The sequence below is a fragment of the Littorina saxatilis genome, linkage group LG17 (genome assembly GCF_037325665.1).
Source record: "Littorina saxatilis isolate snail1 linkage group LG17, US_GU_Lsax_2.0, whole genome shotgun sequence".
NCBI lineage: Eukaryota > Metazoa > Mollusca > Gastropoda > Littorinimorpha > Littorinidae > Littorina > Littorina saxatilis.
The window spans coordinates 42693621-42708051 of record NC_090261.1 but is presented as its reverse complement, the minus strand read 5'-3'; the positions used below and the strand labels follow the sequence as shown (position 1 = coordinate 42708051).

General features: G+C 42.7%; 2 protein-coding genes across 2 annotated transcripts; one reads left to right on the top strand and one right to left on the bottom strand.

Annotated features, from left to right (window-relative positions):
- Window positions 1–635: 635 nt before the first annotated feature.
- LOC138953287 (uncharacterized) lies at window positions 636–5295 on the top strand. The gene is made up of 3 exons (XM_070325086.1): window positions 636–656; window positions 1245–1459; window positions 2001–5295. Exons 1-3 carry the CDS (start codon window positions 636–638, stop codon window positions 3964–3966), a joined length of 2202 nt encoding a protein of 733 aa, XP_070181187.1. The 3' UTR covers window positions 3967–5295.
- Window positions 5296–5519: 224 nt separating this feature from the next.
- On the bottom strand, window positions 5520–9181 carry LOC138953011 (uncharacterized). The gene is made up of 3 exons (XM_070324779.1): window positions 8868–9181; window positions 8170–8377; window positions 5520–7785 (listed from the first exon to the last, which is right to left on the bottom strand). Exons 1-3 carry the CDS (start codon window positions 8990–8992, stop codon window positions 6433–6435), a joined length of 1686 nt encoding a protein of 561 aa, XP_070180880.1. The 5' UTR covers window positions 8993–9181; the 3' UTR covers window positions 5520–6432.
- Window positions 9182–14431: the final 5250 nt, after the last annotated feature.

Genomic DNA, 14431 nt, shown 5'->3' with positions numbered 1-14431 from the left:
GAATCGTGTATACGGGACGGACTGTGTCTTTACATCAACGTCTGACCGACTCAAGTGACAAGTAGCGTATCATAGAATATGGCGGCCATTTCTGTGATGAAGGCTGGGATTGCCGAGACCAGTTTCCATGGAACGTCACGTCCGCTCGTGAGAAGGTCTTGTGAACCAAATACACCGTTGATAACAATGAGATTACGTGCTCGCTGGGTGATGTCCTTTTTTTGCTGGTTTCCTGAAAATACGCATTTTATCAAAGGAAAAGTCCAAGGTTTTGAAGTACCTCCAAAAACTTGAATATCGAATGCCAAATGTTACAATACTTACTTACTCTTTGCACGTTTTTTCCGACTATAGCTCAGTTTCTCCGATCCTGCAGTTTTAAGAGACTCGGACTAATATTTTAGGATCCAGGGGCCGGTTTCATATACCGCTCTTATCCTAACTTAGGAGCTCTTAAGGGGTCAAGATGGGGTTAAGAGCAAAGTTAAGATAGGTGCGTTTCACGGACCGCTCTTTGGCCAAAGAGCGCTCCTATGTCGCTCTTAACATAGGGCAGCCCCCCCCCCAGCCCTAAGTTAGGTAAGAGCAGACAGAAGCGCCCCCAACTTGCAAGGGAGATAATTTTAATCCTAAAAATGGCGGCCGTAAATGAGACTGTGAGTCGACTCGACTCGTGCATCATTTTGCGATATAACATGCGCCATCAACACATTTTCGTCACCGCACGGATCCGCGGAATGCCCAAGACGATAAGGAGAGTGCCGCACGCTTTCATTTGTCAAAGCATGGACTCCTCTTTGAATTATGTTGACAAGAGTGTGGACGGTATGCAGTTTAGCACTTACAAGCACCCGCGAAGACTATGATTGCACCGTTTTCTGCGTGATTGATGTCTGTCAGTCCATGCACGGCGACATATTCTACATCAGCAAGGAAACGAGTCTTCGCTGCATCCACCGAATGTATATTCTGCCTTGCACGACGAGTGTGAACCCGACAGGAAGCGGCTAACCACACGTACTCGTGAGCAATTCCAGATAGCTTGTACTTGTAGTGCACTTTTTCGGCGTGTTTGTGGTGCTGTTTACACACATTTTCGAACAACAGTCTATCAGTCAGTCAACGAAACAAAACAGCACGAGTATAATATCAACAAGGAAGGATGCCACGCCGTGACGGCTTCTATAGGCATTGAAGTAGTTGGTGACGAACATCTTTGGACCGTGTGTCGTGTTGTTCTATAGACGATTTCACAGTTCCGAAACTCGCGCATGCGCATTCGAAACCTCCGCCGCGTACGAGTAAAGCGCCGACCTCTTCATTGCACAGTTGATCACACCATGGATTTGAGCGACATTTCTCTGCAGAAACTACGACTCTGGAGCGTTGATGCGCTTAAATACTTCCTTAGTGTCCGAAAACTAAGCGTTGATGGCGATTTTGATGAACTTGTTGCGAGGTGAGTGAACATTTAAGGTTGTTTTTGTACGTTCTTGACATGAGTTTTGTAGTGCCACTTCAGTGAGTGTCGATCGTGGCATACTCATGATACTCATGGTCTTTTGCTAGATATATCTGTGCGTCTCACTTTTCTCCTGTTTTCAACAAACAATAGTTTAAATATTTACAATGAGTAAAAGTATTTTTGCATCTAGATGCCAAAATTATAGCTCATGCGATGTATGAAAAGACCCTGCCAACCTGCCCTCACTCACTGTTGTGGTGTCTAGATCAGACTGATCAGTGCATCTATGACTCTGTTTCCTACTTCTTTTTCTCAACTACAGTAACAGTAGAGGATGAAATAAACTTGTGTTTTTTTTAACACCATTGTAATCAACTGTTCATGAGATGTCTCGTTCGTGTTGGTGTTATGTTGTGTTGGATATGAGTTAACCGTTTAAAACTATGGTTTGATTAAACAGAGATTTGATCTGCCTGTGTGTACACTGTTCTAAGAGTAAAAAATAAAATTAAATAAATATATTTTTCTGTCGCAGGAGCTGGGCTGCCTTTGAATCGGACACCCCAGTTGACGATGAAGCTGAGCAGAGAGAGAGGCGGCTTCTTGGCGAATACAAGAGCAAGCTGACTGTTGACGGTGAGACTTATCCGGATCCTGCTACCTTTGATGATGGGTGGCTGTCTGAAGAAACTGGCAGGTTTTCCTGGCCCAGCTTGTATATCAGCGACATTTCTGACTATTTGAAGAAGACTGCAGCAAACCAGATCGACCTGATACACCGTCTTCTCAATAACTACAAGGAAGGCAAGGCATACAGGTACTTTACTTGTGAGTGGGTACGTGAGATAATGTACCACCCAGTGAGGAAGACGGCATCACTCTGTATTTTGAAGGCTGCAGTGTATCCTTCAATGAGTATCCGGAACAAACCCTACAGAGTCTGGGTGATGATAACCAAGAAAAATGAAACTTCTGCAGGTGGCGAGATCAAGACGGCCCACTGCACCTGTGCTGCTGGCATGCTAGGTTCCTGCAATCATATTGCAGGGCTCTTGTTCCGGGTAGAGGCTGCAGTGAAATGTGGAGCCACAGACCTCAGAGGAACTGAAAATTTGTGTACCTGGGTTGCCCCAAGCGGATCAGTTGCAAGAAAACCTGGCAAGTGGCGAGATAATCATGTTGCCAAGGATGTGTACGGGCAGAAAACTTCCAGGGAACGCAAAGAAGAAGCAAGGCGTTTGCGGAAGGATTTTCAGCCTTTCTACGCTGAGGACAGCGAGAAACTGTTAGACTCTGGGGCAATGGCTCAGAAACTGGAAAATTTCTTTGAAAAAGAGGCCGCTGACAGTGTCTTCATTTTGACAAGGAAAAAGCAGAAGCCAGCACAACCGCAAAACCCCATCTTGCCTGCAACTGTCCTTTCCCTTGCTGACTCGTGTTCCACTACAGAGGAGCTACTGGAAGCCATGACCCTGACAGAAGAGGAAATATCTGCTGTGGAGAGAGCCACGAGGGCACAAAGTGATTGTGCCGAATGGAAGTCTCAGAGACAGGGACGTATAACGTCATCCATATTTTACAACATTCACACCAAGTCTGAGACTTTGAAAAAGGCCAACACAAATGGGAAAGACAAGTCAACATGGCTTATGGACAAAATCATGGGACGAGGAAGTACACCACTCACTGTGGCAATGAAACATGGACTATCCCTGGAGCCTGCAGCAAAACAAAGTTACATTCAACAGACGAGCAAGAAGCACAAAAAATGGTCTGCCTGTGACAGTGGCATTGTGATTGATGCCAATTATCCGTTCCTGGCTTCAAGTCCAGACCTCGTTACCAGCTGTGATTGCTGCGGTGAGGGGTTGTGCGAAATCAAGTGCCCCGAGTCGATAAAGCATGAAAAACCCACAGTCGGCAACATTCCCTACTTGGAGGAAGTCGACGGTCAGATTCGTCTGAAGAAGGCGCATCAGTATTATGGACAAATTCAAGGACAGATGGCCCTGACCAGACGACCCGCCTGCGACCTTTTTGTCTACTCAGAGCATGGGAGCTTGATTGTTCCCATTCTGTTCGATGAGGAATTCTGGCTGCGAATGCTTGCGAATCTGGAATGGTTTTGGGGGAACCAGGTCGCTGCTGAACTGTTGAGAGAAACTCCAGTGCAAAATGCTCCTGCGACTGCCAGTGCATCGTGCAGCCATTCCCCAAAGCGACCAAGTTCCCCACCTCTTCTCTTGCCAGGCATCCCTCCCCCAAAGCGCAAGCGATTAGTTAAGCAAAAATCAAAAGTGGCCAAAAAAGTTGCAGTGATCAAGATTTACCGTTGTGGTGTATGTATGTCAGACATTGCCGAAGAACCAGCATCCTTTTGTGACTTTTCCATAAAGTGTGATTCCTGTCCAGAATGGTTCCACCAACACTGTGTTGGTTTTGTGGAGGGTTCTGAACCAGGGGATGATGACTGCTGGATTTGTATGAAATGTGTGGTTTGAGCATGAGCGTTCTTTTCAATACATGTTTTATGTCAATTTCACTCGCAAGCCTAAATCAGAGCAGAATTTGTAAATAGCCATGTACATAATTATGATTTGAAATTGTCTTTTGTTTTTCATGCTTATTTTTGAGTGCTGTGTCTCTGTTGTTGCCGTGTCATCTTCATGGGATTTATACTTAGGATATAAGTGTGCATCAGTTGTTAATTGCGAAAGAATGTGTACGAGTGCGCCTTGAGGTGAAATATGTGCACGTTATAAATTCTTGTAATATTATTATTTGTGTGTGCTGAATGTTCCTTTGTTTTTGTGTAATTTCTTGTGACTAAGTTGAATAATGCAGAAGTGCAAGGTTTTTTTTCTTCAGTTTTGCATAGTGTGCATGGGTTGTGTGTGAATGGAATAAATGTTGCAGAGCTTGTTTTGTTAATTATGTCTTATGTAAGGCCTAAAAAAAGTAGGTGTGGTTACGGTAACCCGACCTACCCTATTTTTAGGGGCCGACCCTATAACTTTTTATTTCATTTGTCAAAAAAAAAAAAAAATGAGTGCAGAAAACGCAATGAAAGCAAAAGCGCCCGAGTCGCACACTTATTTCCCTGTCAAGTAGGTTTAATTTGTACACATTAGAAAAAAAAGTTTAAAAAAACTTGCCTACCTTCCTACCCTATTTTTTTTGGCTATGTTACCGTAAACACACCTATTTTTTGGGGGGCCTAAGTCTACTAGTACTGGCGCTTCAACTTCATGAGGCAGACCCATGCCGTTCAAAAGAACAGATTTTTTGTACAACTACAAGTGTTTTTGACCGATGCTGTCCAACATATTGTTGTCATGGAATTATTGCCTAAGGGGGTAAAAACCACTGTGTTGTTATACAAATGATCAGTATTGGCCTACTGCTGAAAACCTGTCTGTGCTTTTGTGAACAAGAAGTTTTAGAAACAATTGACAAGTGGCTCTATCCCATCTTCCCCCTGTCGCCAAAGAAAGAAAGAAAACCGGTCTTAAACAAGTTACGCCAAAATTCCATGGCAAGACGATATATATACATGTATCTTATTAAATGAATGAGAAAAGTTGACAAACACCGAAATAACTCTTTGTTTGTGCAGCCTGCCAGCTTTTCAACATAATTGATGAGCAAGAAGCAATGCCATGTATAACGATGGTTTTGTCTAAATTCAATACATATTTTTCTTATTAAATTAATGCAACAATTTGATGTGTGAAGAGTGTGCCTGCTTTTCATAAGACTATTAAGAGTAAGTCATGTGCTAAATGGATGAATTGAATTAATGTGACAAGTTGAATAACACAGAATTGTGAGCCACCATATTTGTTTATCAATTTGAACTGTGTGCATGGTCTGTGTGTGAACTGTGAGAAAAGTGACCCTAAAAATAAGATTTGGACTGCATCTCACATCCATTTGATCAACTCTCATACACACACTCAGACATAATTAGACATTGCAAAAGACTTTGGAACAAATCACAAGATTTATTGCATAGGTCACAATAATACTTACACAACACATTATGATGATTATCCATAGTTAAGTTATGGTATTGGTAAAGATCCAACTTGTAACCCCACAAAAGCATCTATCTGGCAGTGGTATCAATTTGCACAACACACAATCCTGGTATGTCGGATAAAATAAGACTAGTGAATCAAATCACTTCTGGTCGAACAAATTAAAACATGAAATGCAAATAAAAACTCCAGCTAGTATTCATAACCTCAACAAACTGAACTATTTGTGAAAACACACCTTTCCTCGGCTTTATGAAAACTATGTGCACGAAGAAGTCTAGCCATTGCCAAATAGAAACCCACCAAATCAAAACACAAACATACAGTGGAACCCCCCTTAAGACTCCCTCCTTTTTTCCTGTTCATATCCTCTGTAAAATTACCCCCACTGTTTAAGACTCCCTTCTTTTTAAGACTTGGTTTCCTCAGATCTGTTTAGGTCTTAAAAGGGGGGTTCCACTGTACACAAATCTTACCAAAAAAATAATTCTGTGAAGATGCATGTCCTGAGTTTTTTTTATAAGAAATGTATCCAAAATTTACAAACAACAATGTTCTAGTGTTCATAATTCACACTCTATACTAAGCAAGTAAAAACAAATCCTAGTTAATTATGTATAATGGTCACAACCATCTTTACACTCTCTGACCATGTTGCAGTTTGTACAGTTGTAGCAGAGTACTGTCAAACATTTTCACCATGCTGGAGTGGAAAAGTACATTCATCATATCTTTTGGTAACCACAAACCGATTTCATTGCAACACGGTACACCCCCTTTTCAATGATAGAATGAAACACAAATGCGCATATTGGCGGTTTGAATTGAATCACTGGGCAGTCTGACAGCATTTCTGAGTCATGTCCATATAATACTTATAAAATACAAGTACAACCATCTGCTTCATTCATAGCAACTGCCCATATTCTACTGCACATAAATAGGTCGCTGCAAATTGCACAATGCAGCACACACTATCACAGCCTCATCCACAAGATCAGCAGCAGCCAAGCTCATTTCGTTCTTCAGGAACTTGAAGCATTTCAAGCGCCTAATAACTTGTTCTACAAGGATTCTCAGGTTTGCAACTTTTTTTGTTTTTTGCACTAGAACTTTAGACATTTGTGACTGGCCCCGTCGTCCTGGTGGTATAATCAGCCCAAGCGATTGCTGTGCACATTCTGTTGCAATGCTGAAACCTTTGTCAGCCATCACACACGTGTGTGGATCAAGTTGTTCAAGAAAACCACAATCCTTGGTCAGTTCAGTGTCTGATATTCGCCCCTCATACACCGCCGAAACATAACAAATGTAACTGTTGGGGCATACAGCCACAAGGATTTTCAAAGTGTTGTGATGTTTGTAATCGCTCCAGGTTGCAGCCTGGGTTGCCAAATCTTGAGGTGTTTCGATGAAAATTTCAGTGCAATCAATGATTGCAACAAGGTTCGTCAGGTCTCTTCCCCTGTAGCGCACTGGCTTGGTTGCGAGAACAGTCTCCACATCAGGTATCTGCACCATATGGCAGAGAGTTGCAGAAAGCGCCTTCATCCAGCTTGTAAACACTTTTGATGCCAGGCTTACCGAAATGGCAAATCTGTCCGCCAGGTCTTGGAGGTCAAGGCCTAGTCTGAGTCTCATCAGCACTAAGACAAGCTCGTCGATGCTACGGAGAAAGCGTTTGGGGCCAAACTTTGATGGAGTTTTACGGAACACTCGCTTTCTTTTAACACTTGCCTGGCCCTGATGCCGTCTCACAACGAAGTCTTTCACAAAGTCGTGAATCAACTGTACAAGAGCTATGCTCCGGACACCAGTATAGTACTTGACATTCTTTGCTGTCAGCAAATCACGGAAAATATTTGGCTGGCTTTTTGCATGTTTACCTTTCACTAGCACTCGACACTTTTTGGAGTTGCTTCTTTCAGGCTTGGGTGGAAGGGGTGAAGCTGCACTTGCTCTTTCTTGGGTAGTCTGGCGCAGGGCTTCAAGCTCCTTTCTCAGCTGTGAGCACTGCACGTGAAGCGCAAGGATGTCTTGTGTCAGTCTGCGGACTTGTCGAAAGAGCTGGGTTGCCACCGTCATCAGGACAAAGATGGCCAGCAGCAAACCGTTGATGCTGAGGGACCCTCCTTGTGTTGCCTGGACCTCGATGACTGGGTCTGCTGTCTCCATGGGCTCCGGTGTACCGCCTGGGGCTGGTTCTGGGGCTGGTTCCGGCACTTCCCGTCTGGCCCGCTTTGACAAAGGCGCGGAGTCGTGCATCAGCACTCTGGCAACCTTTAAAACATAAAATTGCAAATCATACTTAGCCACAATAACATAAAACAAGTGGCATGAAGCGAAATTACCACATCTAGTCAATCTGTTGAACTCGCAGTGACTTAAATTGAATGCATCGCATCCTTTACTTGACCAGGTAATATGACATCATAAAAGACATTAATAGAAAATATATATATCATATAAAACCAACAAATGGGAAATCGTTCTCAGGAACTCTGTGGTAAAGTTTATTGAGGATTGGTCCACTAGTTTGCCGCAAAAATATTACATCCCAAGATGTCTGATGAACTATGCACTCCGGTTGGCCCCGTCTTAAATTTTAAAAAAAAGAACCATCAAAACAGAAACTTAAAATGGTTTGCAACGTAACTAACTGACCTTTTTTTTAAAGTCCGGAAATCCAAGAAGTTCTGTTGGGAAGGGGTGCCTGTCGGTCGGTCGCCCATCCACAAAATGTTTGGAGCAGATTTTCTGATCCTTGGAGGGTGAAAGAAGCCTTTTGCTTGCTGGATGAATCCTGTTGATGAGTATCTTCCATTTGTCACGGCTGCTTGGATTGGTCTTGCGTGTTGGAATGGAATACAACCTGGAAGAACACAGTTAGGAATAACATGAAATTCAAATGAAAGAAAACATTATGAAAATGAGGCCACATATCAAAGCAAAGTGTACGCTCTGCACCTTCCTCTTGTACTTTTTGACTTGTCAGTGTCACATGGGCAGATCAGCTGCAAATTATCCAAATACGTAATTATTGTCTATCGCCAGTACAACTATCTTTACAATACCGGGATGTTCGTGCTTTATTTCACCAGTCAGTTTGTATGACTGTGATCATGACACTTCAAGACTGTGACAGACAGCGAGTTAAGTCAGTTACCTACTCTCACTCACTGACTGCAGTGACTCAGCTGCGAAAAGGGGACACTACAGGCATATTTCACTTAAAACCTTTGTTGTGAGACAACAAAATTAAAAATAAGTCCTAACAAAACAGGTAAATACTATTGTTAAAACTTATATGAAACAAATCAATAGCTCAAAAACGAACATTTTAGGAAAGAAAGTAAACATACCTGAAGGGTGCCGAGCACTCGCACTCGCTCTGCAAAACGTCATGAACTGCGCACGTTGTGGTCTTCCACTTCTTCAAACGGTACATGCCATTACTGCATTCATTAACTGCACAATGGTACGCCATTGATTTCGCCTCGAACGTCAAAATACATGTACTAGGATGAAATAAGTTGAACAATGTCGCACGTGCATACTCCAAATCGCAGAGGTATGGTGCCTACTCGACTTCCGGTAAGGCCGCGAAAATGGTTGCGCGCGCATACGGAGAGCGATCTTCTTTGAGCCTATGTTTTCACGGAACTGTGAAAGCGTCTATTGCCAGGGTGTGAAAAGGGTACCATGATTTTAAATGAGAGTTGGGTGTGTCCTGCAATCCAAGCACCTCTGGGCTTGTTCATATACGGTGACATTGGCTACATCTTGACACCCTGAATACTCAGTCACACCCTATATCTACAGCAGTGCTCCAAGCAGGTTAACTCAACACGTGAACTAGACACGTCAGCAAGACACGTCAGCATTGTTTCCTGTCATGATGAAAACAGGTAATGTTTGGAATAGATCTAAAGCATAATTGATCAAATGTTCCTTTCAAGGCATGCTACTTTTCAGATTGTGTTTGGGAATGTTGTTGCAGAAAATGTCAAGGTTATAAAACAGCTTGCATGAGAGAGAAAACATTAGAGCAGAAAAGGCATGTTTGAAACTTAAATGGGTTGTTATTGTTAATCAGCACCATATTATATACTGACTGTGCTCGTTGTAAGTTTGACTTGGTAGCTGTGCTGACAGTGTTGTCTTAGTATCATCTGCACTGCAGATCTGTGCAGCGTATTCACCTGGTAATTGTAAATGCATACAAGCAAACACTGAAACATTCAGCAAACGCTCATAATTTTCTTTCTTGTATCACCAGAGAATAAACTTCATCATCGTCTGGCACCACCATGCTCTCCTCCAGTGTCATCTTCTACCCGTGGACACTAACATACAGTTACCAAAGCAAGGGCAGAGACAATGAGGAATGCCAATGAAAGCATTTAAGTCTTAGTGAACGTGGTGTGCAAGAAAAGACTGGACATCATTTCAGGTAAATATGTTATGCTTGTAATATGATACTCATTCAGTCATTGACAATTCTGTAGAACATTTGGAAAACAAAAGAAGAGGCGTTCTGGGATCACATAGTACTAACTTGTGTAATAGTAGTAGTATGCATACACATTGAAAGAGATGTGTCAAAACGTATTGTTCTCACACACAGTGACACACACAAAAACTGGACAGTGAGTAAGAAGAATGCTGTTTCAGTGTTTGACTTCTTTTTTAAACTTTTATCTGAAACTTTGACTTTAAATTTTACTACTCCTTGATATCAACAAAACTGATTCTTAAGTGACAATAACTAGTAATTTACTAGTACTAAAAACATGTATTTACACTGTTATTGTTAACGTGGGGGGGGGGGGGGGGGGGGCATAGATTGTGAGGAGAATAGAACATGCTCTAGGGGATTTCAAGAAATTGTGCTAATTTGTAATTCAGTTGGTTTGTTCCATTTCCTGAATTGTTAGCCTTGTCTGATTCATTTTAAAGGACTGAGTCATTGCTGATATACAGAGCTTTCTTTTAATTGTTTAACCCCTCTAAATTAACGCAAGACCTCATGTTTTTTACTGCTGAAGCGATTGACACCTGCATCAGCAGTAATGGCAGAACACAAAGTACAAAAGTTAACCAAAGAAGACACCCTGTTCTGGACAGATAATTGATGTTCTTCTTCACGTATGTAAACGTTGCCAAAGCGCTTTGAGCTGTGAAGAAGCGCTATATAAATGTTCTATTTTCATTATTATTATTATTGTGTCTATCCTGAACTTGAGTCGATTTTTAAGTGGTACTTTGTGTTTTTTCGGGTCAATTTTTGGGGGATCCTTTTTTGAGCAGCGGAAGAGTGTGCCACATTTCCAAGTGAAGTGCCTTTAATGGCGTAGAAAGTTTGAACAAAATGATTCGGGAGTGATTTTTTTTTAAAGTACACAATTTGTACAGATAAAATGGTTTGCTAAGTGTAGTATGAATAAGAGCAAGTTTTAGAATTACTCACTGTCTTCTCTTTTTCTTGTAAGATTATGTGGTGAAACTGCTCTGTTGCTAACATTTAATACAAGAAACCTTCTGCTCTTATGACTATGTTGCTGTTCCTTGTTCAAGGACCTCTACCCACACACTGATGCTGACACTCATTGAGGGGCCAACTACCAACACTGATTGTGATACTCGCTGAGGGGTCGACTACCAACACTGAGGCTGACGCTCGCTGAGGGGCCAACTACCAACACTGATGGTGATACTCGCTGAGGGGTCGACTACCAACACTGATGGTGATACTCGCTGAGGGGTCAACTACCAACACTGAGGCTGACACTCGCTGAGGGGCCAACTACCAACACTGATGCTGACACAACACTGATGCTGACACTCGTTGAGGGGTCGACTACCAACACTTACGCTGACACTCGCCGAGGGGCCAACTACCAACGCTGATGCTGACACTCGCAGAGGGGCAAACTACCAACACTGACCCTGATACTCTCTGAGGGGCCAACTACCAACACTGATACTGACGCTTGCTCAGGGGCCAACTACCAACACTGATGTTGACGCTTGCTCAGGGGCCAACTACCAACACTGATACTGACGCTTGCTCACGGGTCAACTACCAACACTGATGTTGACGCTTGCTCAGGGGCCAACTACGAACACTGATGCTGACGCTTGCTCAGGGGCCAACTACGAACACTGATGCTGACGCTTGCTCAGGGGCCAACTACCAACACTGTATGTAGTGGCCACTGTGTAACGTCCCTTGCACAAAACAACAAATTTTATATTTAAAATGGTTAAAGGAATTTTTTAAGCATTTACATTAATTATGCCAGGAACAGTCTGCAGACACAGAAGTATACAGTGGTTTTGTCAATATTAATTAGCAGTTAAAACATGTCCAACGTTCATATTCTATTTCTATACTACCTGTCAACAACAACAAACTAAGCAAACGCGTTTGAGGGCAGATCATTTTAATGAGGCCATTTATTGTAAAACCAATTATAAGACTGAAAAGGCCATTCATTGTCCTATGTTATATAGAAAACAGATTTAGTTTACGCGAGGTACTGTTTATAAAATAGAACCTACAAGACTAGCATCCCCAACAATCAAATTCGCAAAATCAAGTTTAACGTGTTAAAATCGACATATACTGTTCAAAAAAAGAAACGCATAGTTGCTACTTGCCAAATTTGTTTTATTTTTCGAAAAAATTAACAGAAAATCCAATATTTAGATTATTTGTTTGAAATTTGGTATGGACACAGTTGAATGCACACACAGTTCATTTGCATCTTCAAATCAATCAGTCAATCAATACGATTGGGTGCCGAGGCTGTCAAGTCAGTAGGGGGTGTGACTGCCTTGAGCAGCAACAACTGCCCGGCACCTTCTGGGCATGGACTGGATCAGATGCCGGATATCTTGCTGTGGGATGGTGTCCCACTCCTCCTGAAGTGCCTGCAATAGATCGCGGTGATTTGCCGGCGCTTCTTCTCGCCTGCGCACACGTCTGTCCAATTCATCCCAGAGGTGTTCTATCGGGTTCATGTCTGGCGACATGGATGGCCAGGGAAGCACCTGGACATGGTGGTCGGTGAGGAACTGGGTGGTGAGTCGTGCTGTGTGCGGGCGAGCGTTGTCCTGCTGGAATATGGCATCCTGGTCAGCCAGAAGAGGAAGGGCGTGTGGGCGCAGAATTTCCTCCACGTATCGCTGGGCAGTTATGCGCCCTTGGACGTGCACCAGGGTGCTCCTTCCAGCGGTATTGATCGCCCCCCACACCATGACGCCTCCACCACCATGAACGGGTGCCTCATCCACACAGTTGGGCGCGTAACGTTCGTTTACTCTCCGGTATATGGAAAGCCGTTTGGCTCATAACCATTACACGCGTAATAAAACATAAATACACGTGTAATAAATAATTAATACACGTGTAATAAATGATTAATGCACGTGTAATAATCATTTTTTACGCGTGTAATAAATAATTCATACACGTGTAAGAAATGATTAAATACGCGTGTAATAAATATTTCATGCGCGTGTAAGAAATGATTAAATACGCGTGTAATAAATATTTCATGCGCGTGTAAGAAATGATTAAATACACGTGCAGGAAATAGTTTATACGCGTGTAAGAAATGATTAAATACACGTGTAGGAAATTATTTAAATACACGTGTATTTAATCATTACATACACCCGTAATAAACTTAAAACTTGAATCGGAAAATATACGACATGCAAAGCAACAACTCTCGTCTATTCTACTTCCGGTTCGCGCGCACAACAACCGACTTCATCTGATAAAACAAGTAACTTACCTTTCCAATGCTGTGCGAGCCTGGGCAAAGGCGTTAAATTGTTCTCGCAAACCTTCTAAGGTGACATTGACGTTTGCCGCTTCCGCCATCTTGAGCTGTAAGCGTGCAAAGCGAGGCGATGAAGACGCATAGAGTGTTTTTCATGTGGATTCCCAGTCCGAGTTTTTAAGTCACTTAACCACGTGACTCCTGCATTTTTAACGCTTGTATGAAATATTTATTACACGCGTATTTATTCATTTCTTACGCGTGTATGAAAAATGTATTACACGTGTATTTAATCATGTCTTACACGTGTACGAAATGATTAAATACACGTGGAATAAAAATGTCATACACGTGTACGAAATGATTAAATACACGCGTAATAAATATTTCATGCGCGTGTAAGAAATAATTAATACACGCGTAATAATCATTTCATGCGCGTGTAAAAAATATTTAAATACACGTGTAATAAATAATTACACGTGTATTTAAATATTTCTTACACGCGCATGAAATGTTAATTACACGTGTATTTAATCATTTCTTACACGAGTATGAAATATTTATTACACGTGTATTTAATCATTATGCTATTCCATAGCATGAGAAAAAAGATAAATTACACGTGCAATAAGAAATAAATACACGTGTATTAGTCATTTATTACGCGTGTATTTACGTTTTATTACACGCGTAATGGTTATGAGCCAAACGGCTTTCCATACCGGTAGACCCTCCTCCGACCATCATGTCGCTGGAGCAGGAAGTAGGACTCGTCGCTGAACCACACGTGTCTCCAGTGATTCCGGACGGTCCAGCGAAGGTGCTGGTTGCCCCACTGCACTCGGTTGTGGCGATGGCGGCGGGTGAGGACAGCTCCTCTGTAAGGTCTGCGAGCTCTCAAACCAGCTTCATGCAGGCGGTTCCGCACGGTCTGGTCCGATAATCGGTGTGGCCCGGGGAGAGCCTGGACAGAAGATGAGGCCGACAGGAAACGATTCCGGAGGTGGCGGAGCCGTATGAAGCGGTCGTGAGCAGCAGTTGTCGCCCTTGGTCTTCCCGCTCGTGGCAAGTCAGCAACGGAGCCAGTGGCTTGAAACCTGACCCACAGTCTACTGATGGTGCTCTGGGAC

Bases quoted from the DNA above. Each gene is read 5' to 3' on its own strand.
- LOC138953287 (XM_070325086.1), top strand. From the start codon at position 636: ATGGCGGCCGTAAATGAGACT. The intron at 657-1,244 runs GTGAGTCGACTC...GTTGTTCTATAG, and splicing joins TGGCGGCCGTAAATGAGACT to ACGATTTCACAGTTCCGAAA. The intron at 1,460-2,000 runs GTGAGTGAACAT...TTTCTGTCGCAG, and splicing joins TTTGATGAACTTGTTGCGAG to GAGCTGGGCTGCCTTTGAAT.
- LOC138953011 (XM_070324779.1), bottom strand. From the start codon at position 8,992: ATGGCGTACCATTGTGCAGTTAATGAATGCAGTAATGGCATGTACCGT. The intron at 8,378-8,867 runs GTATGTTTACTT...GTGTTCTTCCAG, and splicing joins GAGTGCTCGGCACCCTTCAG to GTTGTATTCCATTCCAACAC. The intron at 7,786-8,169 runs GTCAGTTAGTTA...TATGTTTTAAAG, and splicing joins TTCCGGACTTTAAAAAAAAG to GTTGCCAGAGTGCTGATGCA.